This window comes from Hydra viridissima, unplaced genomic scaffold (genome assembly GCF_058129835.1).
Source record: "Hydra viridissima isolate aposymbiotic clone 2 unplaced genomic scaffold, HvirCarnegie_v1 scaffold_4, whole genome shotgun sequence".
Lineage (NCBI taxonomy): Eukaryota > Metazoa > Cnidaria > Hydrozoa > Anthoathecata > Hydridae > Hydra > Hydra viridissima.
In genome coordinates this window covers 4,043,497-4,070,295 of record NW_028324303.1, presented here as the reverse complement: position 1 = coordinate 4,070,295, position 26,799 = coordinate 4,043,497, and the positions used below count along the sequence as shown (strand labels likewise).

General features: G+C 30.2%; 3 protein-coding genes and 2 non-coding genes across 14 annotated transcripts; 2 read left to right on the top strand and 3 right to left on the bottom strand.

Moving 5' to 3' along the window:
• Nucleotides 1-25: 25 nt before the first annotated feature.
• LOC149889465 (uncharacterized) lies at nt 26-5,424 on the top strand. 8 transcript variants are annotated; one of them, XM_090086008.1, is made up of 6 exons: nt 26-220; nt 967-1,024; nt 1,096-3,534; nt 3,903-4,441; nt 4,750-4,871; nt 5,183-5,424. In XM_090086008.1, the coding sequence occupies exons 1-6, from the start codon at nt 157-159 to the stop codon at nt 5,312-5,314; spliced, it is 3,354 nt and encodes a 1,117-aa protein (XP_089942134.1). In that variant the 5' UTR covers nt 26-156; the 3' UTR covers nt 5,315-5,424. The 8 variants fall into 8 exon arrangements, with proteins under 8 accessions (XP_089942134.1, XP_089942126.1, XP_089942127.1 ...); XM_090086000.1 differs by lacking the exons at nt 4,750-4,871; nt 5,183-5,424 and having other exon boundaries at nt 32-220; nt 1,183-3,534; nt 3,903-4,636; XM_090086001.1 differs by lacking the exons at nt 26-220; nt 4,750-4,871; nt 5,183-5,424 and adding an exon at nt 233-476 and having other exon boundaries at nt 3,903-4,636.
• A 4,688-nt stretch (nt 5,425-10,112) lies between these two features.
• Nucleotides 10,113-10,230, top strand: LOC145183851 (U5 spliceosomal RNA). The gene has a single exon (XR_013846341.2). It is a non-coding gene; the product is annotated as a U5 spliceosomal RNA (small nuclear RNA).
• A 507-nt stretch (nt 10,231-10,737) lies between these two features.
• LOC145183850 (U5 spliceosomal RNA) lies at nt 10,738-10,855 on the bottom strand. The gene has a single exon (XR_013846340.2). It is a non-coding gene; the product is annotated as a U5 spliceosomal RNA (small nuclear RNA).
• A 1,154-nt stretch (nt 10,856-12,009) lies between these two features.
• On the bottom strand, nt 12,010-14,729 carry LOC145182848 (uncharacterized). 2 transcript variants are annotated; one of them, XM_080058107.2, is made up of 4 exons: nt 14,480-14,729; nt 14,023-14,178; nt 13,265-13,678; nt 12,010-12,769 (listed from the first exon to the last, which is right to left on the bottom strand). In XM_080058107.2, exons 1-4 carry the CDS (start codon nt 14,664-14,666, stop codon nt 12,270-12,272), a joined length of 1,257 nt encoding a protein of 418 aa, XP_079914233.2. In that variant the 5' UTR covers nt 14,667-14,729; the 3' UTR covers nt 12,010-12,269. The 2 variants fall into 2 exon arrangements, with proteins under 2 accessions (XP_079914233.2, XP_089942157.1); XM_090086031.1 differs by lacking the exon at nt 14,480-14,729 and adding an exon at nt 14,249-14,358 and having other exon boundaries at nt 14,023-14,159.
• A 2,432-nt stretch (nt 14,730-17,161) lies between these two features.
• On the bottom strand, nt 17,162-25,764 carry LOC145182820 (alpha-protein kinase vwkA-like). 2 transcript variants are annotated; one of them, XM_090086033.1, is made up of 3 exons: nt 25,652-25,764; nt 24,740-25,325; nt 17,162-17,567 (listed from the first exon to the last, which is right to left on the bottom strand). In XM_090086033.1, the coding sequence occupies exons 2-3, from the start codon at nt 25,310-25,312 to the stop codon at nt 17,274-17,276; spliced, it is 867 nt and encodes a 288-aa protein (XP_089942159.1). In that variant the 5' UTR covers nt 25,313-25,325; nt 25,652-25,764; the 3' UTR covers nt 17,162-17,273. The 2 variants fall into 2 exon arrangements, with proteins under 2 accessions (XP_089942159.1, XP_079914198.2); XM_080058072.2 differs by lacking the exon at nt 25,652-25,764 and having other exon boundaries at nt 24,740-25,365.
• Nucleotides 25,765-26,799: the final 1,035 nt, after the last annotated feature.

The following is a 26,799-nucleotide window of genomic DNA, read 5'->3' as shown; positions in this document are numbered from 1 at the left end:
GGGGAGAAATACTCCCGACGTAAACATTAGCCCGTAAATTAACCTGCATAAAGTTTGTCGCATGTTTTAGTCGTGAAAATTTGTCGTGAATAGTAAAGTTTTTGAATTCCTGGTGTTGTTAAAGTAAATAACCTTATTGTGAAATTAAACAAAGAAATGTTTAACAAGCTTAGTGATAAATTATCATTTGTTAATACTGCAGAAATAAATCCTTATGAAGGTAGGGTTTTTAGTTTTTTGAGTTGTTATGTAATATCGATAGTGGGAGTAAGTCCCATAAAAAAGTAAATCTCCTCTTATAAGCTTTAAAACTCATATAAAAAAATTCTTAAGTTAAGGATTTTTTTATATGAGAGTATTTATCCCCTTTTCAAAACTAAATTATTAAAAAGAACCATTTTAATGATAAAATGAACTTTTTTGGTGGTGTTTTGTGGAAGAGTAATTCTCCCCTTTTTAAAATTTTTGTTAAAAGTGTAAGTTTTACTTTTGTCAAGTTTTTTTTGAAACAATAAATCTCATATTTTAAGGATTTTTTTCATATGAGAGTAATTCTCCCCTTTTCAAAATTAAATAGTTAAAAAGAACAATTGCATTGATAAAATGAACCTTTTTGGTGGTGTTCTGTGGTAAGAGTAATTCTCCCCTTTTTAAAGTTTTTGTTGTAAGAGTAATATTTACTTTTGTCAAGTTTTATTTGAAAGAGTAAATCTCCTCTCTTAATGATTTTTTTCATATGAGAGTAATTCTCCCCTTTTTAAAGTTTTTGTTATAAGAGTAAGTTTTACTTTTGTCAAGTTTTTTTTAAACAATAAATCTCCTCTTTCAAGGATTTTTTTTCATATGAGAGTAAATCCCCCCTTTTCAAAAATTAAATAGTTAAAAGAACCATTTTGTTGATAATATGAAACTTTTTAGTGGTTTTCTGTAGTGAATTATAAACAAAAATGACATTTTTTTTTTCAGCATCGTCATCAATCAATCCATTGAATAGTTTAACAGAAATTCAGTTAAAAAAACCCGGGTAAAATACTTAATTGATGTCAATAAGTAACTAAAGTATATAAAGACTTAATTAAAAAATTTTGTTTTTAGTTTTATCTGTTCTGCTTGTATGATGTCATTTACAAGAAAAGATAATATGAAAAGACATGCTTTACAGGTACATAAAACCATTTTTAGAGATGATCAATCCAAAGATAAAAGAACTCCATGTCACTATCAAGACTGCGGCCAAGTATTTTTTCAAAAAGTCAAACTTATTAAACACATAGAGGAATGTCATGAAGGTATATTTTCCAAAGAATCCTACAATTTTTTATCAGAATCTGAATTCTTAGCATGGAAGGAAAAGGAGGAACTTAATAGTTATGTTTTTTTCAGTAAACAAACTGGTAGTTTTTTCACTGGAAAAAATATAAAAAAAGATGTAAAAAAAAGTTATTTTATTTGTCAAAATGATGGTCATTCTAAACCGCATCGCTCTGTTAGTGAACCAGCAAGAAAAACTAATAAAAGGTACTACAGAGGGAGTGTTAAATCAGGTGCCTTCTGCCCTGCCAGAATGATTGTCACAGTAAACAAAAATGGTGTCACAAATGTGCAGTATATCAAAACTCATAACCACAGTGTTAGTATTACAAATACCATGTACCAACCTATCCCAGGTAATATTAAAAAAAATATTTCTACTAAATTATCATTAGGTGTACCTGTAAATACGGTTTATCGTGATCTTAGGGAAAGTTTTGGAGACAGACAAAATAGAAATGATGAAGATGCTGTTTTAACTAAATCACATCTTCTTACAAAAAAGAATATTTCTGATATCAACAGAGCAGTAAAAAAGGGATGTCGGCTTCACCCTGATGATAGCATTTCAACTTTTTTACTTGTTCAAAAGTTGAAGTCTGAAGATTTTAATAGCATTCTGGTTTATAAGCCACAAGGACAACAAACTGTTATCGGCCCAAAAGTGTATGACAACATTGACCTTAATAAGGATTCCTTTGTGGTTGGTATACAAACAAAGCATCAACTATCAATGTTTAAAAAGCATTCATCACAAGTTGTTTGTATTGATGCTACACACTGCACCAATCAGTATGCATTTCCTCTTGTAACTTTACTAGTTCGAGATGATTTTAAAAGGGGTTATCCAGTAGCTTTTCTTATTTCTAACCATGCAGATGAACAAACCATAACACCATTCTTAGAGGAAATAAAAAGGAGATGCAATCATTCTGTAAAAGTTAATGCTGTTATGACAGATGATGATTTGTCAGGCTGGAATTCTTTCAATAATGTTTTCGGAGATGTGCGCCACTTGCTATGCAAATGGCATGTAAAACGGGCATGGCGCAATAAACTTCCTTTAGTCGGTCCATCTAATTTACAAGAAGAAGTTTATAGGATCTTAGAGACAATCATTGACGAAAAAAACCCTGATGTTTTTTTATCAACTATGAATGGTTTTGTAAAGGCATATGAACATAAATGTCCTAACTTCATTAGTTACTTTGTTACATACTATGCTCCTCGACATATAAAATGGGCTTCTTGCTATTGCAACTTTCAACATGCTGACACTGATACTAATATGTTATGTGAGTCATTTCATAACAAATTGAAAACAGTTTATATGGAAAGACGACCTAATAAAAGGTTAGACGATTTAATCAATTTACTTTTAACAATTGAGGAAGATAGTTATTGGCGCCACAAAAGAGACAACATTTATCTTGGAACAGTATCTCTCCCAAAAAAGTACAAAAAGAGACATGAAAAAGGAATGTTGATTTCAGATAAATGTATTATTAAATGTTCATTAACTCAGTACACAGTTAAGAGTCAATCAAAAGATGTAACATACAATGTTGACATTCTAACCGACACATGTAAGGAAAGTTTGTGTTCAGAATCATGTCTAAATCCTGCCTGTAAGGGTTTGTGTCAGCATTTATATAGGTGTAATTGTAATGACATCATAATCCTTTGCAAGCATGTTCATAAGTTACAATCATTTCTTTTAAGAACTCAAGAAAAAAACTACACAAAAGTATCTTTAGCTGTTAATACTGGTAATAATCAAGTGAAGCAAAAATCACAAACATTTATAAATGAGACTGAAAGGTTTCAAAAAAATATTGATGAATTATCTACATTAATTTCTCATCCCATGATAATAAATTTGCAACTTCCTTCAATGAACAGACAACTGGAAGACATGATCAGTCAAGCTGAAGCCATAAAAAATATGAATTCAATTGAGATACCTGTAAAGCCACACAATAACCTTTTAAATTTTGAACCAAATAAGAAGTTGGATAATCAATGGCAGCCCAATAAATTTAAGAGAACAAGAAAAAAAAATAGGAAAAAGGAAACAAAACCATATCAATATCCTGCACAAAACCAAAAAGAAGAGATAGTTCTGAAATTGTCTCAGCAACATGTTGATCTAATTCATGATAAACAAAGTACAATAATATGCGATAAGATTGAAACTTGTGATTTCACCAACACTCTCATTACGTAAGATATTTAAATACATTTTCAAATACTTGCTACTATTCATATTTTCTATGAATATCTTAGCTTTTAAATAAATTTGCTTATTCAAGTTAATTTGATGTAATGGATAATATATTAGACAGTAAATAAAACAATAAACTATATTTCCTTCAGTATATTAGTTATATTTTTGTGTAAAATATAAATTATTCATATATATGTGTGTTTGTTTATATATATAAATATATATATATATATATGTGTGTATATATATATGTGTGTATATATATATATATATATATATATATATATATATATATATATATATATATATATATATATATATATATATATATATATATATATATTTAATTTATTGATATATTTAGACATGGCTCTCACCAAATATCTTTTATTTCCCTTTTGACATTAGAAAACAATATACCATCTGACATTTCCTTTAATTTAAAAAAAAGCACTCCAGGTTTTCAAAAAGGCTGGCTTCAAGATGAAGTCATAGGAAGTTTTCTACATTGCTTAGAAAAAAGATACCCTTCAATGAAGTATTTGGGTCCAACTGAAGCATTAGCTTTAAGCTGTTCAAAAAGTTTATGGCTTTTATGGAGAGATGTTGATACTAAAGTTATAGAACAAGTCCTTATTCCTTTTAACCCAACTAATTCTCATTGGATTTTAATACATCTAAAAGTTATAACAAAAGAAATAACTGTACTTGATCCACTCCATTGCAATATTATGCCAAATAATTTATCACACAATAAATCCATTGCTGTTGCTAAAGACCTTTTTCGACTAAAGTTTAACATTTTAAACCCAACCGTCATTTCAGCCCCAAGTCATTGTTTACAGAAGGATAGTTGCAACTGCGGTGTTTACATATGCTATTATGCATTACAACTTTGTGAAGGTATCATTATTTTTACACAATATGCATTCTGCATACAGAGTGCATCTTGTGCAATATTTATATATTAGTATTTTTTTAGTTGTCGATTTTATAACTAATTTTTTATTATGTTGCTTATATTTAATTAATTGCATATATAAATTCATTTATGCATTATTAACTATAAATTTAATTATTTGTTCAATAAATTATAATTGTTAATTAAGTTTGCATAACTTATAATTTGTCTGCGACTATTTAAAAATGCATCATTACACGACTTTTTTATTTTCTATTTTATTTAACTTTCTTTAAAATTGTGTTTTCAGAAAAAAATATCAATGATCCATTTAATGAAGTACAATTTCGTAAATATATATACGATACTTTATGCGGTAGGTGTTTAAAGAACCTTGAAAGTGGTTTTGAACGTTTGTACGATATTTGCAGGGCAAGTGTTTATTTTATTTTAACATAATAATAAGCTGAAATTTTTATTCCAGTATTGTATTAGGGAATAACCTGTTCCTTTACTATTTTGTTCGTCCACTTTGAATTAAATGCGATTTGGTTGGCGAAAAATAAATATATACCGTTGTTACATTTTAGGTTCTATCCTTATAAACATATGTTTCCTTGTTTCTTTGAGTTGTTTACAGTTATATCTAAATTATAGCTGTCTATGAAATTTGAGAAATTGATGGAGTAATAGATATTGTAGTAGTGATTACAAGGATGACCTTTAATATTTTATTATTACAGATTTGCAAGAACACATCCTCTAAAAAGAACGATTGGGTGCAATGCACAAAATGCCCACAATGGTATCATTGCGAGTGTGCCCACATTTCAATCAAAGATGCGGGTGTCAGTGATACTTTCCAATGTCAATGATACAACCCTATCAAGTTTAAAAAACGGCTATTTTCATAGCCACAAATCGTTTTAAAAACATTAAATGACATGAAAAATCTAGTTCCATTCTATTCTAATTACAGGGCCGTGCTAAGGGCGTGAATTAATTATAATTAAGAAAAAAATAAAGGAAATTTTAAGGGAAATCTTTTTTTTTTAATCTTAACTTGTGCTAAAAATGCGCCTCCTTATATAAACTCTAATTAATAAAAGCTCATTTAGTGAACAAAAGAACGCTCTTTTGTTCTGTAAATGAGATAAATTGCGCCCCCTTCTCTTTAAATAAAAGTTATGTCAGAGTTAAAGACAATAACATTTAATTTTTTTAAGAGGAAGGGAGCACAATTTTTCTTGCTTTCCCGGAGCGCTAAGTTGGCTCGGTACGAACCTGTCTAATTCTAGTTGTTTTTTAAGTTTTAAATCAGACAATAACTTAACAAATTTAATAAAGTATCATATCATTTTTAAATAGCCTGTTTAATAGGCCTAATTTGTTTCAGTTTTTAAACAACGTGATTTGTTAAATATTTGGGGAGAGTGGTCTAAAATATCCCCCTTTTCAAAAAATGATACAATCAACTAGCCTCGTACAAACAAACCTAAAAACAAATTTTTTAAAGGATATTCAATTTATGCTCTACAATTTGTTATCTGAAAATTAAAGATGCATTTATGCCTTACGTTAAGAAGCAACCGATAAAAAGAGAGATGCCAGGGGCCCATTTCACCCTAGTGTTAGCCTAAAATGGGTTCCTTATTTAATAAATGTATAAAACCCGAGTTTTAATCAAGAACTGACAGTTACTTATACTTTAGTAATAAATAATCATCTGTTCCTTAACCATATTAGAATTTTGACACTCGAAGTAAACTCAATTGAGACAGAATGTGCTCAAATCTCTTCTGTAACTGAGTGATAGAAACTACTACAGCATAACAATATGTGTACAGGTGGGATGAGAGATTATCTAAGATATATGATATATCCGGTTGGATATTATAGTGATTTATCCGGCCAAATATATGATATACAAATATTCGGCATTTTGACCGGATTATCCGGTCGGATATCATATCCGGTACTCCTCTAATTGTTACCTTTTTATAATATCTGATCAACATTTTGTTAAAGACAATATTTTCAATATTGCTTATAAAAGAATGGGTTAAAAAAGATTTTAAAAGTGAGGGTGAAACAGGGCTTTTTTCTTTCCGGGGATAGTTTTCTTATGGTTAGCTGAACAACATACTAATATTAAATTTTAATAATATTTGGCTAAGCATAAGATTAGATGAGGTGGGGGCCTGTCTCAACCGAGAGGCCCGTTTTAGACCACTCTCTTCTATAGATTTACAAAAAGTAGAGTATCCACGGTATTACGTTTGCCCCTATCTCCCCCCTATCCGCCCCTTCTAACAAACAAAAAAACAAAACTTTTGCCTAAAGAAAAAATAATCTCTTATAAAAAAAAATTCTACAAAAAAATAGAGGAAAAAAGTTTTTTTGCATTTTTTTTTTTTTAATTCTAAAAAATCTCCTCAATAAAATATCCAATATGAAATGTGGATATTTTTTATAATTAAAAAACTATTATGGTTTAGGCTATATTTTGAAAAATATTTTAAATAAATGATATAATAAGAATAAAATTAATCTTAATATATCATTGAATAAATTACGCATGTTGTTTACAAAAATAACTTATGTAAAATTATCACAGATTTATGCGCAATGCGGGACGCGGATACGGGTTTTTTTATAATTCAATAGGAGTATTTCTCCCCTACACTCGATTCGCCATTTGTAGTGAAATCACATTTTGACAACGCGCATAATTTCCAATGATATATTAAAAATAACTAGATGTCTAACTTTCGCGTATTTTTTGAAGCAAAAATCGGCCATTATGGGGGGCAAATTTAACAAATCAAAAGCTTCGTATTTGTTTTGTTTTGATAAATAGCGTAAAGATTTTGCCCCCCATAATGGCCGATTTTTGCTTCTCTTTTTCTTATACTGATTTACGGCAGTTAGACATCTAGTTATTCTTAATATATTATTGATAATTTCATGCAATAAAAACATGGGCGCCGGCAGGATTTTTTACAAGGGGGGGGGGGGGGCAAAATAAAATTCAAAAGTGATATTTCAAAAACTACATAAATGCATCAATTAATCAAGTCATTTTATTAGACCAGTGACAACAGAAAATTAAAGAAAATGTAAAAATAAAAACACAAGAATTAAATCATTGTTATTCATTTAATAGAAATTGTAGCCGTCTGCGTTCACTGCCAAACTTATTTACAATTTGTTCCATAAATTCAGATTTTCTGGAGCGTATTTTTTCACGATGCACGCTCAGCATGCAAAGCCCAGACAAACGCTCATAATGCTAATGCTAAATTATACCTAATAGTGCTAAATTATATAATAATATAATGATTAGTTAAAAAACATTAAATGATTTATTAAATACAAATTAGACATATTCCAAAAAACAAAACAAAAATTAAAATACAGCAGGTTAATTCAAATTAATTAAATTAAATATATACAATCATAGCAGCCGAGAGAAATTTTGGGCCCTGGGGAAGTTCTCTTAAGGGGCCCTCATTATGATCAATTATATACCCAGAACCAAAAGAAGCGTGCTCTGGTCATTGAAAATTAAAAATAAAAGTTAATTAAATCTTTTAAAAGTCAAAACTGTTTAAATCTTTAGAAAATTATTTTAAAAAATTATTTGTACACACACGGGGCCCCGGGAATCTTCCCCGTTCACTCCCCCCCCCCCCCCCACCTCGGCGGCCATGTATATGATTATAATAATCAACATTTAGCTAGCAAATAACACAAGGTGATAGTATTACTAAAATGAATATAGCACAATAAATTGGAAAAAAAATAAATAGAAAAACAATACAAACAAGAAACATTTTGCCAACAAACAAAAAAACAGCAGCATAAAAAAGTAAATGAAACTGACACATTAAAAAATAATTTAAAAAATTTGATTACTGCATCCAATTTTTTCTTCGTTAGTTCGAAGTTTATTTATTTGTGTAAGAAATTTGTAATTGTACTTCGATTTCTTTTTTTTATTATTATTATTTCCTTTATTTTCCTTTTTTTTTTTCTTCTTCTCTTCTTTTTGGTTTCTATACTTCTCCTTTATCTATTATTTTTTTCTATTTATTCCTTTTTCATTTTTCTATGATGTATTTCTATCTTTTTTTTTAAACTTTCATTCAAACATTTTTTTTTTAAATATAAAATATGCCTTTATAAAAAAGCTTCCGCCATCGTGGAAGATATTGCATTTGATAGTAATATTTCATTTAAACTGTTGTCATTTACATTACGGTGAGTAAACTATAAATGAGCTAAATTGATGAGATATCGAAATAAAATCTTTTAACAGTTAAAAGAAATTATGTGAATATTAAAATTTGTTATTTTGCTTTTCCAGGGGGGGGGGGGGGAAACTGCCCCCACTTGCCCCTGCCTGCCGGCGCCCTTGAATAAAAACTTTGAACGCCCGGAGAATGCAGATAATTAAAAAATAAAGCCGACGGAAAATGCAGATAGTCCAATTTTATTTTACGCGGAGATTGGAGATAGATCAATTTTGTTTTGGGCGGAGATAGCAGATAGTCCGATTTTGCGCGGATCCATCGATATGCTATAATTTAGGCTTTAGAAATATTTACTTCGACCAATTTTTATCCTCTTTCTTCTTTTGTTTTTTTGATTTTTGTTATTTGATTGTCCAATATGTTTAAACAACTTTAAAATCTTTGAAATAATGAAGACATGGAAGAGTAGTTGACCAAATTATCGCAAGGTGTTACCACACCGTTGTAACAGAGAAAAGGAAATTGCAGGGAAGAAGAGGTACTATTTTTTTCTTAGAGGGGTACGACTTGAGCAATCTTACCCCTATATCAATAAGCGCGATACCCGAGCTTTCTCAGTATTTCCTGAATTGTCCCGCTACTCGGATTAAATATCCCGAAACATTTTTAAAAATTTAGGTACACGAATCAAGTACCAGAAATCTAGGTGCAACAGTTATTAGTGAGGTAAGAAAGATGCATTAAACAGTTTAGAAAAATTTCTAGGAATTCATTTTTGTATAAATATTTAAGATGCCATATGTAGATTTCAGACAAGTACTTTCTCATATAATGTTAAGAAAATTTGCTCTATTTTTTTCCTAACATCTGAATCTATATTGACAAACTTTGTTCGCAATTTTTTTTAAATGTAAAAAACGCTTTTAGTTAAAATATAGAGTAGATTTTCAGAACCTAGAAGAGGTATAAAGAAATCAATTTTACCATCAGTTCCAACTGTAAAGTTTGAATTCCATTGAGGTATTCGTTTAAAGTCTTTTCAAAATAAAAAAAACGTGTGAAATTTCAAAAATCAGACTTGCAGTTAAAGGTGAGTTTCCACTCATCCGTTTTTGTTACGGGAAAGGGAAAAGGAAGGGAAAATTAATCTCGTGAGCGTGCGCAGTTTGTAATTTAATTTTGAAAATTAATCACTGCGCATGCTCAAGTAATTAATTTTCCCATCCCTTTCCCTTTCCCGTAGCAAAAACAGATGAGTGGAAACTCACCTTAAGAACAAACTTTGTCAAAGTGTCAATAATTTTATAATGTAAAACGATCCTTCAAATTATTAATTTTTTTTTTTTTTGTAATAGAAATTACGCACCACAACACACCTAAATGAATAAGTAAAGTTTCGCTGACGTAATTTTATTGGCTACTCAGGGCTTTCTTCATACACGCACAAATCTTTCGCCTTTTACTAAAGATTTCCGTGGAGAAGGCCAATTCAATGAGTATCTGAATATTTTTCGTAGGCTTGCAAACGCGAGCCAGTTGAGCGCAAGGAATACCTACAATTAGTGATGACATCACAGTGAAAATCTATTCACTTTCTCTTTCTATCTGACATGTTATTTCTTTACCATTGTGTTGCATTTTTGTTGCATTACACAATCTATTTTGAGAAACCGAGTTAGTTAAGCGAAGATTGCTAGCCAGTTGGCAAACTTACCTAGTTGGGTAATGTTCTTCTATCTTAGGAATTCATTCAAATGAATCATCCTCAAACACAGAAGTAAGCTATAATTGTTGACAGGTGCGTAGTGTTATCTTTATACCAAATTTTTTATTAGGTGAAATTATATTTGATGTTTCGTGATTTTGTTCATTAAAAGTTTTTGAGATTAAAAATTTTTAATGTTTTTTTTTTTACTAATTATTCTAGATTAACAATAAAGTAGTTTTCTTGTTTATCTGCTATAAGAATAATTTTTTGATTTCTTATCTACCTTACGTGGAAGTGAGGTGAGGAATTGTGAGGGAATTTTTTTACACTCAACTGGCTCGCGTTTGCAAGCCTACGAAAAATATTCAGATACTCATTGAATTGGCCTTCTCCACGGAAATCTTTAGTAAAAGGCGAAAGATTTGTGCGTGTATGAAGAAAGCCCAGAGTTACAATTAAAATTACGTCAGCGAAAATTTACTTATTCATTTAGGTGTGCTTGTGGTGCGTAATTTCTATTACAAAAAAAAAAAATTAATAATTTGAAGGGTCGTTTTACATTATAAAGTTACAAGTTTTGTTCACGTTAAACTCACCTGATCATCAAAATGTTTCCAAAATATTTTTTTTACATGATATTTCGAATCAGGACATATATAATTGAACTTTTATGCTACCAAAATTGTTTCTAGAGTTGAACACAGCGGTACTTCAAAGCAGTGGCTCGTGTTAGTTTCGGAATATGGTCCACTTATTGAAAATATTTCAGCTACAGATGGTAAAAACTGTTCGGCTATCTACATTGGCATGTTACGAAAATATGGAACACTTAGTACTAACAAAAAGAAAGCGCATAAAAACAAGTTTGCGAAAAATCCTTGCTGAAAGACGCTTTAAAAAACTTAAGTATTTTCATTTTTTTTTTTTTTTTTTTTTTTTTACATTCCGTATCCGGCAAAAGTGATCGCACTTTTTGGTTTCTCAAATATGAATTCTGAACCCAAAGCTTCATCTTTTTCAGAATTAAAGCACGATTATTGGTAGTTGTCGGTTTGGTTTTAAAGAGTAATCAAGACGAACTAATCAAGACGAACTAAAGTTATTTTTCATCGCAAAAATTATTTTTCCTGAGATCTTTGTAATTAAAACTACAATTTGAAGATTATAGTTCCTGTAAAATTCAGTTACGTATCCCGTGTTATTTAATTATTAATGATATTTGTTTTAGTCGAGTAAATTTGTGCATTGAGCTTGTTAAGCCATTGAAAATGTTTTGAGGAAAAAGTCTTCACTATTAAATAAATATTATTTCCGAGAAAATTATGTACTTTGAACAGTTCCAGATTTAAAAACAAAAGTAAACTTTTAACGCCTTTAGAATGAAGCATAGGAACTTTTTTTTTAAAAAAAAAAACAACAAAAAAACAGAAAGACGTGCGTCTTTTTAGATTTTGTTGGAGTTTTAAAGCAAAGAACAATCATCTAGTTTAATCAATAAAATTAGTGATGAAACGGAATCAAATTTTTAATATCATCTTCCGTAGACTGCATAAACATTACTCAAAGCAGTACCTAAATATACCCGCATATTGCTTCAAGATTTATAAAGGCATGAAACCAAGTATAATTTTAATAGAAAATAATAATGAAAAAAAACTCTTTTATAAATCTCTTTATTTGTAAGCGTGATTACTTTTAGTGGTGTACCGGATATTGCTTCTTCAATATAATATTCGACCGGACAAGAAATAGAACAAACCCTATCCGATGCATCACAAGTTAATTTTGATTTTAAATTTATCTTCAATAAATAATCTTTGTTTAAAAATTGCTTATCTGACACCTTTCCATTTAAGAAATATAACGTTACTTATCTTCACAAGCGTAGCTATGAGCTCTTTCATGATAGGTTAGGCCGGTATGGTCCAAAGATTGTAGTTCTTCTTCACGGTGCACGTGACCTTTTTCAGTGAAAACGTCAAAAGAATCTTTGCATCTACATTCGGATCGCTCTTTCAGCAACTTCCGCACGATATCACCGAACAGTGGAATATTACGTCGGCGTATCATTTCTAAATACTCGCATTCTCGTAATGTTAAGATTTGGTATATTTCACGCGCTGGATTTCCATCACTTAAAATGCACGTTACTGTAACTAGATGACCAACAAGGTTGATAATAAATCCAACTATACTAATAGTGATACTTAAGACAATCAAAAACCATAGCATGACAAGTACATATTGGAACAATATGTTTGGGCTTATCTCGCACACAAACTTGTAATGGTTAAATGTTTTTTCACTAAGGTCTCGGGAAGTTTCAGCAATTTCACAGAAGCCCATTGGAGGCAGAAGTACATTTCCTAAAAAAAGGGAAGAAGTTATTTAATTTTAGAAAATATAAAATACTTTGGTCTTGAATTTTGCTTTCAAAACTAAATTCTTATAAATCTTTCGAACATCTTAAATAATCTTTTAAACCTCTTTTGAAAGATTATTTGAGGATGGATTATTGTTAAATCAGTCGGTTTGTATTAGAACTTCGGTACAAGAAATGAGCATCAGAAAAGTTACTCTTGTTTTGATTTATGCCTTTCACTAGACATGACAATTATGACGCGTCCCTGAGAAGAATTTAGTGAAATTGGAAGAGTAATCTAATTTTTTATGAGCAAAAAAAGCCATATTGTATATAGTTTAGTCATCGCATAAAGTGTAAAAATGAACTACCGTTCTTTTTTACTTTTAGACTGTTTTGTTTAATATTTAGATAAATGATAGTTAAATTATTTAGTAAAAATTTTATTGTTAAGTATACTTATAGTGGCTAAGAATTCTTTTTATAAAAGCCATCTTACCTGGCTTAGGATGCTTCATTGCTTGAAAATCGTGAGATACAGAATTGTTATACTTTGTCCATCGAATCCAATTAGGCCCGTAGTTCTTGAAGTTACCATTATGAAGTATGTCTATTAGCCAGAATCCCAAGCAGCAAACTGTGATGTAAGAACACTTTATAAGAATGTTTAGAAAAATGCGAATTCGCATCTTTGTTTTTGAATTTATTTTGTAATTAAAGTAATTTCGAACAAGTATGTCAGCATTAACATCCCCTTTCAAACTAGTTTTTAAGGAGATAATATCTGTATTAACTATCCGAAACAATAAATAAGGGAAATAGTGCAGTAAGGCAAGACTGGCAATCAAAAATGGCATCCATTGATATTGAAGATAAAACGTTTTATGCATTGGCGAGCAGGTATTTTTTCTACCTAAATCAAAAAAAAAAAGCGGTGAGCTAAAAAATGAAAAAGCAAAATATCATTTATCAACCTGAATGAGTTTTTCATTAATCTGTATTGAGAATTTTGATACAAACTGCAATCAAAAAAATAACTAAAGCAAGAAATGAGAACCAAAAGTATGAGATAAAAAACGGTAAAAGTAAATACAAAGTAAACAAATTACAAAAAAATAATCTTTTAATAGGTAAACCGACTACTTAACTTAGGAGCAATTTGATAAGGTGGTATAAAAAAATAATATTTGTAGTATTAGATAAAAGTATTTGGAAGGTTTATGAAACTTATCGAAAAATTCATGCAAAATGAATTACTTCGTTCTGTTTTGCATAACATTCCGTTGTCCATCAAACCGTCAAAATCAATATCTTTAGGCATTCCATAATAGCCAGAGTCTTGCAGCCGCATAGCCATTTCTGTGTAGATATAAAAACCTTGAATCCAGCATGCACTGTGAACAAAATCTGCACCTTTATAGTTAGTAAAAAAAAAAAATTTTTTTTGTATAATAGGAGCACAATATTTTTAATAAAATTTTACCTCCTTGCTGATTGTCTCGAGGCTATTTGATATGTCTACAAAATTAAACATTGTCGAGGTGCTCATTAACAATGAGAGTGGAGACTACAATTTAAAAGCTCCAATTGCAGTTGCCACAAAACAATCAGTTAGAACGCATTTTTAAAGTAGATTTTAAAAAATCAACATTGACACACCTGCATTTATTAAAGTGCTCCTAATTGCTCCACAGAGAATAACAGGAAAATTTACCTAAATTACTTGTCTTTGGTACAATGCAAGAAACTCTATCATTAAAAAAATCAACACCCATAACTAGAGCACTTATCATGAACATTTTTGTCATAAAAATTCGAACAAATTGATCGGTATAACTATCATGCCTAGCTTTGATTTTTACGGACAATATATCTTTAATGCTTCCAAGAGAGCCCATCATATATTAGTCAATAGAACTAGTCAATTAAACAAACGTGAAGAATAAAAAAAAATAACTTTTTAAAAACTCAAGAATCTATTTATGCCCCTTTATATATACTTCTGTAGAGAAAAAATTCTCACAAACAATTTAATAAAAACTACAAACATTCATTAAAACTTTTTTATATTATGGATAATATTGACTTAAAAGGTTTTCATCGCTTATTTTTAAGTATTACTACAATTCTGCTTGAATATTTGAAGTATTACTACAATTCTGCTTGAATATTTGAAGTAGTAAGCTAAGATCTGTTTTAAGAATTGTTATCTGTTGAGGGAAGGAAGGAAGGGATGGGAGGGGTGAGATTTGGGCTAATGGATCAGGGGTGGGGTAGGTATAAGGGGTAAACCTCTTTCAATCGTTTAAAAGTAACTTAAGCAATCTCTTGATCAGGGATTTTTTTTTTTTGAGATCTAAATTCTATTGTTAGTAAAATATCCTTGGAAACCAATAGTGGTATTTCTATCAAGGAAGTAATGCTTTAGGATTAATTATACCTGGAAGTAGACTTTAAAAAAATTACGTCATAATTTATCATTTATATCATGCATAAAAATTATCACTAATTTGTTTTTCCTTATTTACAGAAAGAAAAAGAAAGAATAAAGGAAATTTAGCAAATTTATATCACCTGCCGTATTTATTCATAAAAGAAATTTTACCTTCCGGAGAAGTTAAAATGAGAAATTTTTTATAAATCTGTGTTTAGAAGTATTTTTCCTATAGTTATAAATCTTTATTTACAAGCATTTTTTAGGTAGTAATGAAAAATAAAATAAATTCTTATATAAAAACATTTTTGTAAAGTTAACTTTTTATTTTGGTGCTTTTATTAAATGAATTTAATCGTCTAAAATTTAGTTTGGCTTAGTAAGAAATCAACTTTGGTTTAATAAGAAATCAACTCTAAATTGTTAAACAAAAAACAGAATAAATTTACTAAAACAAAAATGCTTTAACGGCATTATATTTCTCTAAACATCACTAACCTACTTCCTTCATATATAAGAGCAAGGCACATAGCAGAAAAAATTTAAGCTTTGGCGTTAAGAATTTCGGTTTTTACCGAATAATAACGAATAATATAAAAATTTCTGCTTAAGTTATTTAAAATAAATCTAATTTAAAATAATTGATATATTTAAACACACGAAGTTGCAGGAAAAAAATTGTGATACCTAGCAAATTTTATGTCATTTTATTTCAACCCTTAAAGATATTGTGCAGAGTTGGTATTCGATTAAAACCGATTTAATTTGATTAAAACAAATTTTAGCAAACAAATTTTACGCACAAATATAAACAAGTCACACCGTAACGCGTAAAGAGTTCTATTTTAATAAACTTAAAATTTCATTTATCTTAAAAGGTTGATATAGAAATTTGTAATTTATTGTGTAATTTATTCATTGTAATTCATTATTTTATACGTTATTATTTGTTTAAAATTGAAAAACCAAACACCGATTGCTTTAAAAGTCTTTTCAAAAACCAAATAGTTTTGCGAGAACCTTTCTATGTTTAGAAAGCATCTGATTTGGCGCTAGATTTGGTAAAATCGCGTAGTTCAGATCCAACGACAGCCTTTGTCAGAATTTCAATGGATGTTGGAGGTTCAATTCTTTAAAGTAATTGTCAATGTTTTTGATTGTGAAGAGAACACTGATTCAGATTTTTGGCTTACCAATAGCATGACAATAGCATGACATTATGATAATTGTAAATTATAGAGAAATTGAATTGCATGATTTCAAATATTACTTAGCTTTCAATTTTTAATGTGGAAATTGCTACATGTGGACAATCCGGAAAAAGATTTTGTTTATGGTGTGATTGGACTTTTATGTTATAAGAAGAGACAAAACAAACTCAATTATTAACAACGGTTACTATTAACAACGGCTAACACAAACACACGACATGCCCCAACATCCTTGATATCAACATCGTTTGTTTAAAGATTTTTCCAAGTAAAATGGAATTAGGCTAACTGTAGAAAGAATAAAATACAGTTTCAATCGGTGATTTGTTTTTAGCACGGTAAAAAAATATTCCTCTACAGCATCTATTAGTTTATTTAGATAGATGCGAAATGTAACAGATCCGAATGGTTTTCAGATCTGATTGCCTGTAAACTTTTCAGAAATTATCTTTTACTGCATTTGAAAAAAATGATCTAGCTCTACCAACAGTTATATTTAAAGATCTGAGTACAGATTAAGAATATATATGGAAAGTGTGCGAAACAATGTCCAAAGACGAATGTGTCAAAAAGAAATCCAGGGGCGTTAAGTTTTTTCAGAAGAATGATAAGGCAATTGGACCTTCCATAAGCCTAAAACATTTAGTTGCCAACTTCCTAGAGATCAACATCCGAAAATGTAGAATATTCAAGCAGTTAAAAGAAAAGTTTTTAGCATATGGCCAAAAAAAGACCAAAAATGAATTTTCGATGTTTTTTCTTAAGTAAAAAGTTTCAATGGCCTTTTCAAAATAATAAAGTAAAAGTATTACATTATTACAAAAAAAAAAATGGTAACAAGAAACAATAACAAATCCAATTTTCTATTCAAAAATCGGACTTAATAGATTGAAGTGTTTACTTCGTCCTCTCTGAGCTTTTCTTAGCAGCTCTTCTTCAGTCACTTGGAAGGAATAAGTTGTGGATCTTGGGCCGGCACGAACATATACGCTTTTCAGAGGATTATCTAAGCCAAGCTCCCAACAGAGTCTGTTACATTTATGATTTCCAAGAACCTTTTCCATACCAAGAGTACCAAGGTCAGTTGCCCCAAACTGCCTGTCAAAGGAATGGACGGCTGGATCAGTAAGAATGTATTTTCCGTTTGAATGTACCCCCTAAAAATAAGCAGATGATTCAAATAAAGGTAAATTAGGTAGCCATGAGCTCAATAATAGTGAGACCCCAAGTATATCAGATGGAAATGATAAAAATTTTAATTTGAACATTTTTTCAAATAATTCTTTTAAGTTAAATTTTTGTCTTTTTATACACCAAAATTGATTTAGATGGTTGTAATAGTAAATTAAAAATTTTTCTACTTCTTTTAAATTTTTTTGTTTGTTGTTAAAAACTGCAAGACTCAACGTGAGTTAGTAAGAAGATTCCACTCAGGACGTAATTCTTTATTAAACAGAGCACCAAAATATTGGAACGAACTCTTAGAATATAACACTAGTAGCGTCATTAAAAATTAGTCTAGACACTTGGTTCAACCATAAAATGGGTAACTTAGTTTATGTAACTGGTTGTTTATTGCGTGGCCATTTAAAGCTACGCTCACTAATTATTATCTATAATATATCAATACAAACACTTTGTATGTGCATACATGTGCATGTATGTGTATATATTTGGTATTATGTGTATGCATATATGTATGCATGTGTTCGTGTGCAAGTATGTATTTTTAATTTATTAATATGCAGATTTTTTGGGTAGTTAATTAGTTATAGCAATAAATGTAATCCAATAAGAGTTAATCAGGAGTTTTAATGTGGATTACGCTAGGGTAGGGTGAAGTTAGTTGAGCAATATTTACTAAATCTAACAGATCTTTTAAACGGTACGTCGCATAATGAGTCAGAAAGGTGAAAGACCGGCAAAAAAAATATAACCATCAAATATAAACATGTGATACATCAATTCTAGTATTTTTTGGTCAGAAAATTTAAATTTTTTTATTAGAAATAAATTTTAGCGTACCCAAGACGCGTGTCACGCGCGTACGCGTTTCAGTGCCATTTACGCGCGCAAATAACGATTTAAATATACGTGGTATTGTATAATATTTGGGATCGATTTCTCGATCCCAAATATTATGTAATACCACGTATAAACTCTATACCACGTATTTTCAAAATAAGTTTTACGTGTATCTTAGGCGCGTACAACACACGCGTGTTGTTTTGATATTGGAGATGCAGGGGTTTACTAGAGGGCTTCTTATTCAACTATACTGTTTCCTTCATGAAGATTAGTTTAGTGGAACAATAGCTGTCTGAAAGAGAGTTTGCTCGTTAACTTGGGCCTCGCCAATATTTGTATCAGGATATTTTTGTTTATACCCACTTTGACTGGAGACACCATCAAAAACCCCTTTAAAGTGAGGTACACCTTCAAAATTTCTCAGCGAATATTCTTATTGAATCTTGAAATTCAGTAAAACTTAGAATGCTTGTCGGAGGATGATTAAACATACTCTGTTGAGGAGTTGAAGCAGATATTTTTGTCAGAACTACACCCTCAGGATAATGTCTTTCATTCTTAATTTCATGAAGTAAAGGATAACTATTTGCATTCTGTATTATGGATGAATTTCTGATAATTTGATACTGTTCATTGGGAAGATCACACTGAAGTTAAAGCTCAAGGCATCTTCGTCTTTATTGGAAAACTAACCTCCAAGCTTTCAACTTTGCCAGGATTTGTAGCATTTTTCATGACAAAAACAAAATCCTTCTAGGTAAGATCTCCAGAGGCTTTTCTTATTGAAGTTTATACCAATGTTTCAGCAGGATGTTTAGCCAACTTGGTAATCTTAAACAAGATAATTTTTAAAACTTAAGTGAGTAAACTATTTTTTGAATTAGTATGAATTTAATTGATTTATTATTTCCTTAGATGTTTTGTTTCTCTGACTTAGATCTTCTCAGTCCTGTTTTTTCTACTGGACCTGCAGCAACGTCTTTTCTGTTAACTGTTATTTCTTTATCCAATCAGATTTGCTCATGTTCCAGAAGCTTTGAGAAGGTTCTTGAATGCTTTAGCAACTTTGATTTGAACTTAAAATTCAATATTGGTAGAGTTTTCTTGAGATAATTGTTTTTGGGTTTATCAGTACTTCCATGGTCACACCCTTCAATCTATGAAACTCAAGAAGAAGAGCCTCAAGTACATTATCATGATTTATCCCTAACTATATATATATATATATATATATATATATATATATATATATATATATATATATATATATATATATATATATATATATATATATATATATATATATATATATATATATATATATATATATATATTCTGATCAATCCAAAAATTCCAATTGCACACATCAAACAACTTTTGAAATGATTGAATTTTATTTTCAAGTTGGAATCTGAGATAAGGGTACTCCCAGCCAAACAGATGGAGCGTTTTTTGGTCGACGTTTTCCTCCACGTACTGTAACTGTTTCAAAATTTGGAGGCCAGTGTGACTCACAAACAGTATTATTAGTAAAAACTAAATTAGAGTTTGGAATAGCTTTTACCCATTTTTCACGCTCAACACTATCACTTAGAAATTGATACACTAACACTTTACTAGTTACACTCGATATATATATTTTTTTTCATTTTGATAACTAGTGTGACAGGAATGCACAACATCTTTTTGGCATAATATAAAGATTTAATCTAAAATTTAAAAATATATATTATTTGCTTTAATAAATTCTAAAACTCCACGTTTAATTTTTCTAAATTTATTTACATTATCAAGTAACAATAAAATGCAATATATCATATACAACATTACATTTTTTCCTTTTAAAAACATGTCCAAATGTGGAGAAGTAAATCTCTCAGCCGGAAAAAAAAATAGGCCCCCACAAAAAAATCTGGTTGCGCGATGAATAGCTCTGAAGTAGAGAACGCCCATATGTTGTACGTGTGTGTGTGTGTGTGTGTGTGTGTGTGTGTGTGTGTGTGTGTGTGTGTGTGAGTGTGTGTGTGTGTGTGTGTGTGAGAGAGAGAGAGAGAGAGAGAGAGAGAGAAAGAGAGTGTCTTTTTGTACAACTGTAATAGGGTAGACCGGGGAAATGCCGACACACGAGGCAAATCCGACACCCTGCTCTGTAGTTGTATTTTGTGAGTAAAGCACTGTTGTATAGTGCTGCTACCTGGCGGACAACACTACTGCTTGTTTTGCTATAAATAAATAACTAGTTTTTGAAGTTTTTCGTGTTAAAAGTGACTCCTGGATGAACTGAGGTAAGATTCTAATTGTTAGTATTACTAAAAAACCACTTAGTTAGCTAGAAAATATATATTAAAACCAACATTTTGGCATAGCCGTTTTAGGATTTGGAGCTAGCAGTAGTTTGTAAGGTTAGGTTTCCACCAACTTGTTCCACCGGGGTAACGCCAACACACCACCATGGGGCAATGCCGACAGGTGTCAGCATTGCCCCATTATTTTTAAAATATTTAAGGTGGTCCTATACTAGAAAAAATCAAAAAAACATTTTTTCAAAAATTACAAATTCTGAAATTTCAAAAATTCTACATTCCGAATATATACAAATCATTATAATAAATTATATTTCAAATACTCTAAAATTGTAAGTTTTGTAACGAAGTTATAACTTTTTCTAAGCAACACCGCTAGTAACGGATTTTTTATATTAAAAAAAAGCTAATTTAGAGTTTTTCGCCATTATACACTAGATTTATGACACTATTAAAAACATTAGAGCCAGTAACTGTTTCCTGTTTGCTTAACTTAAGAAAGTAAAGACTTCCAAAACCCTCCCAAAGCCCAACATGTTTCAAAGAAACTCTGGAATATTTGTCACCCCTTCTATCCTTGTCAACAGATAATAAAGATGATTGCAATAACAGAAAGCAACACTCCATAATCATGACAGGTACCCCTATGAAAGCAGTTTTGGAAGAAGCTAAAAAGAAAAAAGAAATTAAAGATGTAAAAGCCAAGCTTAGGCTAGAAAGACTTATGGACAACCCTAAGGTGATACCTAAAGTCAAACTTAAACTAAATCATGAAAACTAAAATGAACACCCATCCTAAAAACAAGTCCGCAGCTAAAAGAAAAATAACGAAGAAGAGGTGTTGTAGACAAATTTCTTTTGAAGAATCAACTTCTGAGGAAGATATTGATGAAACTAAACTATGTGATAATGACGAGCTTGACGACGGGATTGATTTATTTTCAAAGGACACTGAGATGTGGTGAATATGGAAAAAAACTGAACTCTGGTATCATTGTGTCTATTGTGGAAAATGGGTGCATGCAGATTGTAGCGGTTATGATTCCCCTGGAAACTATATTTGTGATTTTTGCCCTACTCATTAATCTTCGATTTGAAAAAAGTTTTTTTTTGTATCTCAAAGAGTTAACCTGTCTTACTTTGTTATTATCAATTATATACTACGTTTATTTACTCTATGTAACAATAAAACATGTTTGGCAAAATAATTGTCTTATTAATTACTAATATCGGTATTACCCCAAAGTGGTGTCGCAATTACCCCGGTGGCTGGGGGAATACCGACCATGAGCTTAAATTACGAAAAACATTCATGTAGCATTTATAACGTAAATAATTTTAAAACATGACATATTAATTTGATCCAAAAAATTAGGACAAATCTTTAGGTTCTTTCACCAAAATTGTAACTAACCTCGAAAAAATTATAAAAATCAAATTGTATTAAGGTGTCGGCATTCCCCCGGTCTACCCTATATGTCTTTTTGCATAACTATAGTATTTTGATTATATACACTATAATCAAAATATATATAAAATATCCAATACCATCATAATAAACATAGCAAACAAATAACACGCAATTCAAGATTAAGTTAAAAATTTTTATTTATGAACTTTTTAACTTATACATCTTTTAATGACTTAGTAATATTTAAGTAAAAATATTTTAAAAGAAGCAAAAATTAAGTAATTTTAAATCATGTTTCAAAAAAAAAAAAAAAAAAAAAAAAAAAGGATTTAAGATATCTTAAATTATTAACTGGTTTAATAATGGTTAATTTAAAAGTGTGAATGGACCTTAAAATGTTTACCCAATGAAACTTGTTTCTTCCATGGACGTATTAGAAATGGACGCGCAATGATATTGTTTTTTTTGCGAACCATACTTGTTGCGTCTTGTTACAATTCTTTTGTTTTAAACAATAGAAATTATATTATAAAGCCTGTCGAATTCGTCGAAAAGTTTTTGTCTCGTCTAACCAGTCACATCAACTTCCTTTTAGTTATTCAAGATAACAGCAATAGAATCAGGTTTTAAGCTTAATTTTATATAGATAGACATTCTTAATACTTTTAGAAATAACGCTGATGATGGTATAGAAATTGAGATCATTTACTACTTTAATTCATGTATATCTAGAGATATAATAAATAACACAAAATATCAACTAGTTTTGTAGCTACCCAGAAAGCACACAACGTTTAAACAACGTTGAAATAACGTTGATCAACGTCGATCAACGTTATTTCAACGTTGTTTCAACGTTGTGTGCTTGCTGGGTACCTAGAGCATTGTGGTTTCATGTCCAGGGAACTACTACATCTATTAAATTGTTGTAAACTTCCAGTTTATGAATATTGTAGAGTTTTCTATTTTTATGTTTAACAACAGAAATATATACAGTTAAGGATAAATATACATAAAATGAATGTAAATACAATAAAGAAAAAATTAATTTGTCACAGTTTTAAAGAATTTAGCAAAGCCAATTTATGGCAAACCACAAGAAGAACTAAGTATTTGATATAAACATAATATGATTTACCAACTATATATAAACTAAATTTTATTTGACAAAAACAAATTTTTTATGAGAAATGAAATAGTACATGAAATATGAAAAAACGAAAACATGAATATCTGGCCGCATTTTGCAAGATAATTATAAATTTGAATAACTTTTTAAAAGGTTTGGCTTTATCAAAAGAATTGTAAAAAAGACCATTAGAAAATACACCTACTAAAAAATAATGCATAGTGGAATATATATTATGGAGCTAATAAAGTAGTCGAGGCAAAAAATGGCGACATATCGGAAAAAATACACAAAATTAAGGCTGGTGAATGAAGGACCAAGGAATTGAATGATACCAGACCTTGAAAAAAAATTTTTTTTAAGCTTTTTTATATTTCGCTATACTTTTTTAAGTCATAGTAAAATTATCCTCACAGATCTATTTTATCATTGACTGGCTATGTTTACACGAAAAAATTTCCCAAATTTTTTGCTTTCTGCTAGATCTGGAGCCCATTTAACATAGTTTTTGGCATATTATTTTTTGAACACTTTTGTAACACAGCGCTCTCCATTTCTACGTCCTAATCCTGACAAACGGCCCTTAAAAGCATAGCGACATGCACCTTATGCAAAATAATTATCTTCGAATTTAGCGGAATAGTTGTGCCCATCGTTTACGTCATTATTTGTAGATAGTAATATCTCATGTGATTGAAAATGTTCATCTTAAAAAAATGATAAAAATCTGATCGTGCCGACATCTAATTTCTTTTACCTTGGTGTAATTTGTTTAGTAATTTGTCAATGCGTGAAGTAGTTACTTTATCCTGAACAGCCTTATTAAACAAATGCTATAAAAATTTAAACTAATACCACGTGATCAAAGTTTTTGTTTTAAAACTGTGGGCAGCCATTTTAATAGATTTTTTTGTTGACGGGTGATTATTTAGTGTCAGAAACTCGCATGGCTCGCTGATTTCTGCGGCCTCTTTGATGTAAAACAATGAGTTGCACGTCCATCTCTTATACGTCCATGGTTTCTTCGTATCCGATAATGCCGTTTCATTAATTTTTTTCATACCTGCTCAGCTTACCCCGACAAGACTAGGAGACAGAAGTTAAGTTATAAAAAAAACTGTAAGACTAAGGAAAAAAAAGCTGAGTATAGTCGAAAGTCAAATAAACGGGTAAAATATCAACATTTAAGTGATGCCGGGTAAATGTTTTTTTAAACATATAAGAGAAAAATAGCGAAAATATTTTTATACTTTTCTGGTCCGAAATCAATAAAGTGCCCGTGCATCTCACTTGACCGTCGTCAAGCTACCATTTGATAGGCATTGTATTATAATTATGTATACTTATCTTTCATCCATTAGATGTTGTGTCATTTAATGTGTAGTTTTTGAGATATTTTAGTTGCCCAACTTTCTCCTATGCTCAACTTGCCCCGCCCTACCCTAATACGTTTCTTACCTGTAAATCGCAGACCATATACTTGTGCCCGCTGATATACCAAGTCCAGTGAGAAAAAGTTACCATTAACTCGTGTAACTCCTGTTCATAGCCTCCATTTGAATTAAACTTGTCATATGTGCCGGAAATAAATGGTTCAATTGCAACATATTCATTCATTTGAACATATCTGTTGTCTTCGAATAATGGAAGAATCCAAAGTAGGGTGAAGTTAGACACCGTTTCGACTTTAGCAATCAAAGGAATCAAAAACACAATCTCTGTTTTTTTAATGTGTTTTTTAATTTTGTGGAAATAATTTCTATTAAATTCAACAGCAAACCCGTTAGCTTTTTTGCTTGCTGCTAGATCTGGAGCCCATTTAACATAGTTTTTGGCATATTCTTTTTTGAACACTTTTGTAACACAGCGCTCTCCATTTCTACGTCCTAATCCTGACAAACAGCCCTTAAAAGCATAGCGACATGCACCTTGTGCAAAATAATTATCTTCGAATTTAGCGGAATAGCTGTGCCCATCGTTTACGTCAGTATTTGTAGATAGTAATGTCTCATGTGATTGAAAAGCACCCATTTTTACGTTTTACCTAAACCATACAAAAAGTTAGAATAAGAAGAGCTTTTTGATGTTGGTTTAATCTCTAAAGCTAGTTTTATTCTTAGAAATAGACTATTCTGAGAATTATTCTTTTTCCGACCACGTGTCAACAACTGAACTTCACGTGAAGATTTGTTTTTTAAATGTTTGTTTGCATTTTTTAGCTTAAAGCAACGATTTTATTAAAATATTTTCGCTGTCAATGTAGAGATAACATTGTTAGATTCATTCACTCATTTGTAAAGTTTTTTATTTTAGTTAAAGTTGGATTAGTTGTGATTTAGTTTCATAAGAATTCATTTAATTCTGATTTACCTGATGATCTAAATCCTCTTCAATCTTTATCAAAATCTTTTCCTAGAATTATTTTGAAATCAAGCACAGGTTTTATTGCATCCTTTTAAAGAAATTCAAGTAAATTTTCTTTAGTTTTTACATTCAATTTGTTTTCATTATTCAACTAATCATTTCATTTGCTTTTAATTTTAGTTTAACAAACAAACTTTATTTAACTTGGTTTTATTCATTTTTTCTTTATTGACATCACATCGCATAAAACTTAAAGGGGATTATGTTTACATTGCAATTATTTTGATTACACGCTTTTACATAACGTTAAGACATAATGTAGAAGTGTGCAGTTCTTAAACTAAGAATAGTAAGTTTAATTTTGTCTTGAACTGTTCACTTAATTCTTATTTAAAACTTTATCAAATACCACTGTTTCTTTTAGATTGCTGTACCAATTTTTTGTTTGGTTTTTCTTTGAAACTTGATCTGCTAATTGACTTTCGAATTTAAGTTTTTATCTTTTTACTGGTTTGCTGCTTTGCCTTTTGTTGATTATTTATAAATTAATTCTAATTTATTCAATCGTGAACCATAAAATAGCAGTGAGCGGAAAATTGTTAATCTTAGCGGATAATTTAAGATAAAGAGTATGCTATATCTTCTTTGTTTAGTGATTAATTTTACATGGATTTTTTTAATTTTTTTACAACTTATTTTATAAACTATATAAATAAATTATGAAAAACTAATATAGGTAGATTAAAGAAACGCTTCCGTTTCTTTAATCTACTTAAAAAAAGTTAGCCATTTTTCTAAGAAATACTCGTTATTCACCTACTCATACCTAATAACAAAAATCAACAAAGGATTAATCGGAACATCTCCTTTAAATTCTAATCGGGGGAGAGAAACGTTTTTAAGAGGAGGAGGGTTAGTTTTTTTGACATAAGTTTATTAAGAGTTTGCGCATCGCAACTGCATCAGCATAAAATCAAAAAACTTTCGTTTAGTTTATTGCTCTTTTGAATAGTTTTTGGTATAATTTTGATGGCAATTCACCAGCATATTCATGAGCAACTTCATGCTTAACCATTTCTAGAGCAGTTCAGACCGAACTAGAAACTCCTCTTGATGGGTTCTCCACCCTTCTGGAGGCTTCTTCTGAGATTGCT

What these genes read in the sequence shown, in the direction of transcription:
- LOC149889465 (XM_090086008.1), top strand. Translation starts at nt 157, where the DNA reads ATGTTTAACAAGCTTAGTGATAAATTATCATTTGTTAATACTGCAGAA. An exon ending in TTCACCAACACTCTCATTAC is followed by an intron (nt 3,535 to 3,902) that starts GTAAGATATTTA and finishes TGATATATTTAG; the next exon opens with ACATGGCTCTCACCAAATAT. An exon ending in TGCATTACAACTTTGTGAAG is followed by an intron (nt 4,442 to 4,749) that starts GTATCATTATTT and finishes TTGTGTTTTCAG; the next exon opens with AAAAAAATATCAATGATCCA.
- LOC145182848 (XM_080058107.2), bottom strand. Translation starts at nt 14,666, where the DNA reads ATGATGGGCTCTCTTGGAAGCATTAAAGATATATTGTCCGTAAAAATC. An exon ending in ACCAAAGACAAGTAATTTAG is followed by an intron (nt 14,179 to 14,479) that starts GTAAATTTTCCT and finishes CTAACTATAAAG; the next exon opens with GTGCAGATTTTGTTCACAGT. An exon ending in GTTATGCAAAACAGAACGAA is followed by an intron (nt 13,679 to 14,022) that starts GTAATTCATTTT and finishes TTTTTGATTTAG; the next exon opens with GTAGAAAAAATACCTGCTCG.
- LOC145182820 (XM_090086033.1), bottom strand. Translation starts at nt 25,312, where the DNA reads ATGGGTGCTTTTCAATCACATGAGACATTACTATCTACAAATACTGAC. An exon ending in ATATGGTCTGCGATTTACAG is followed by an intron (nt 17,568 to 24,739) that starts GTAAGAAACGTA and finishes GCTTATTTTTAG; the next exon opens with GGGGTACATTCAAACGGAAA.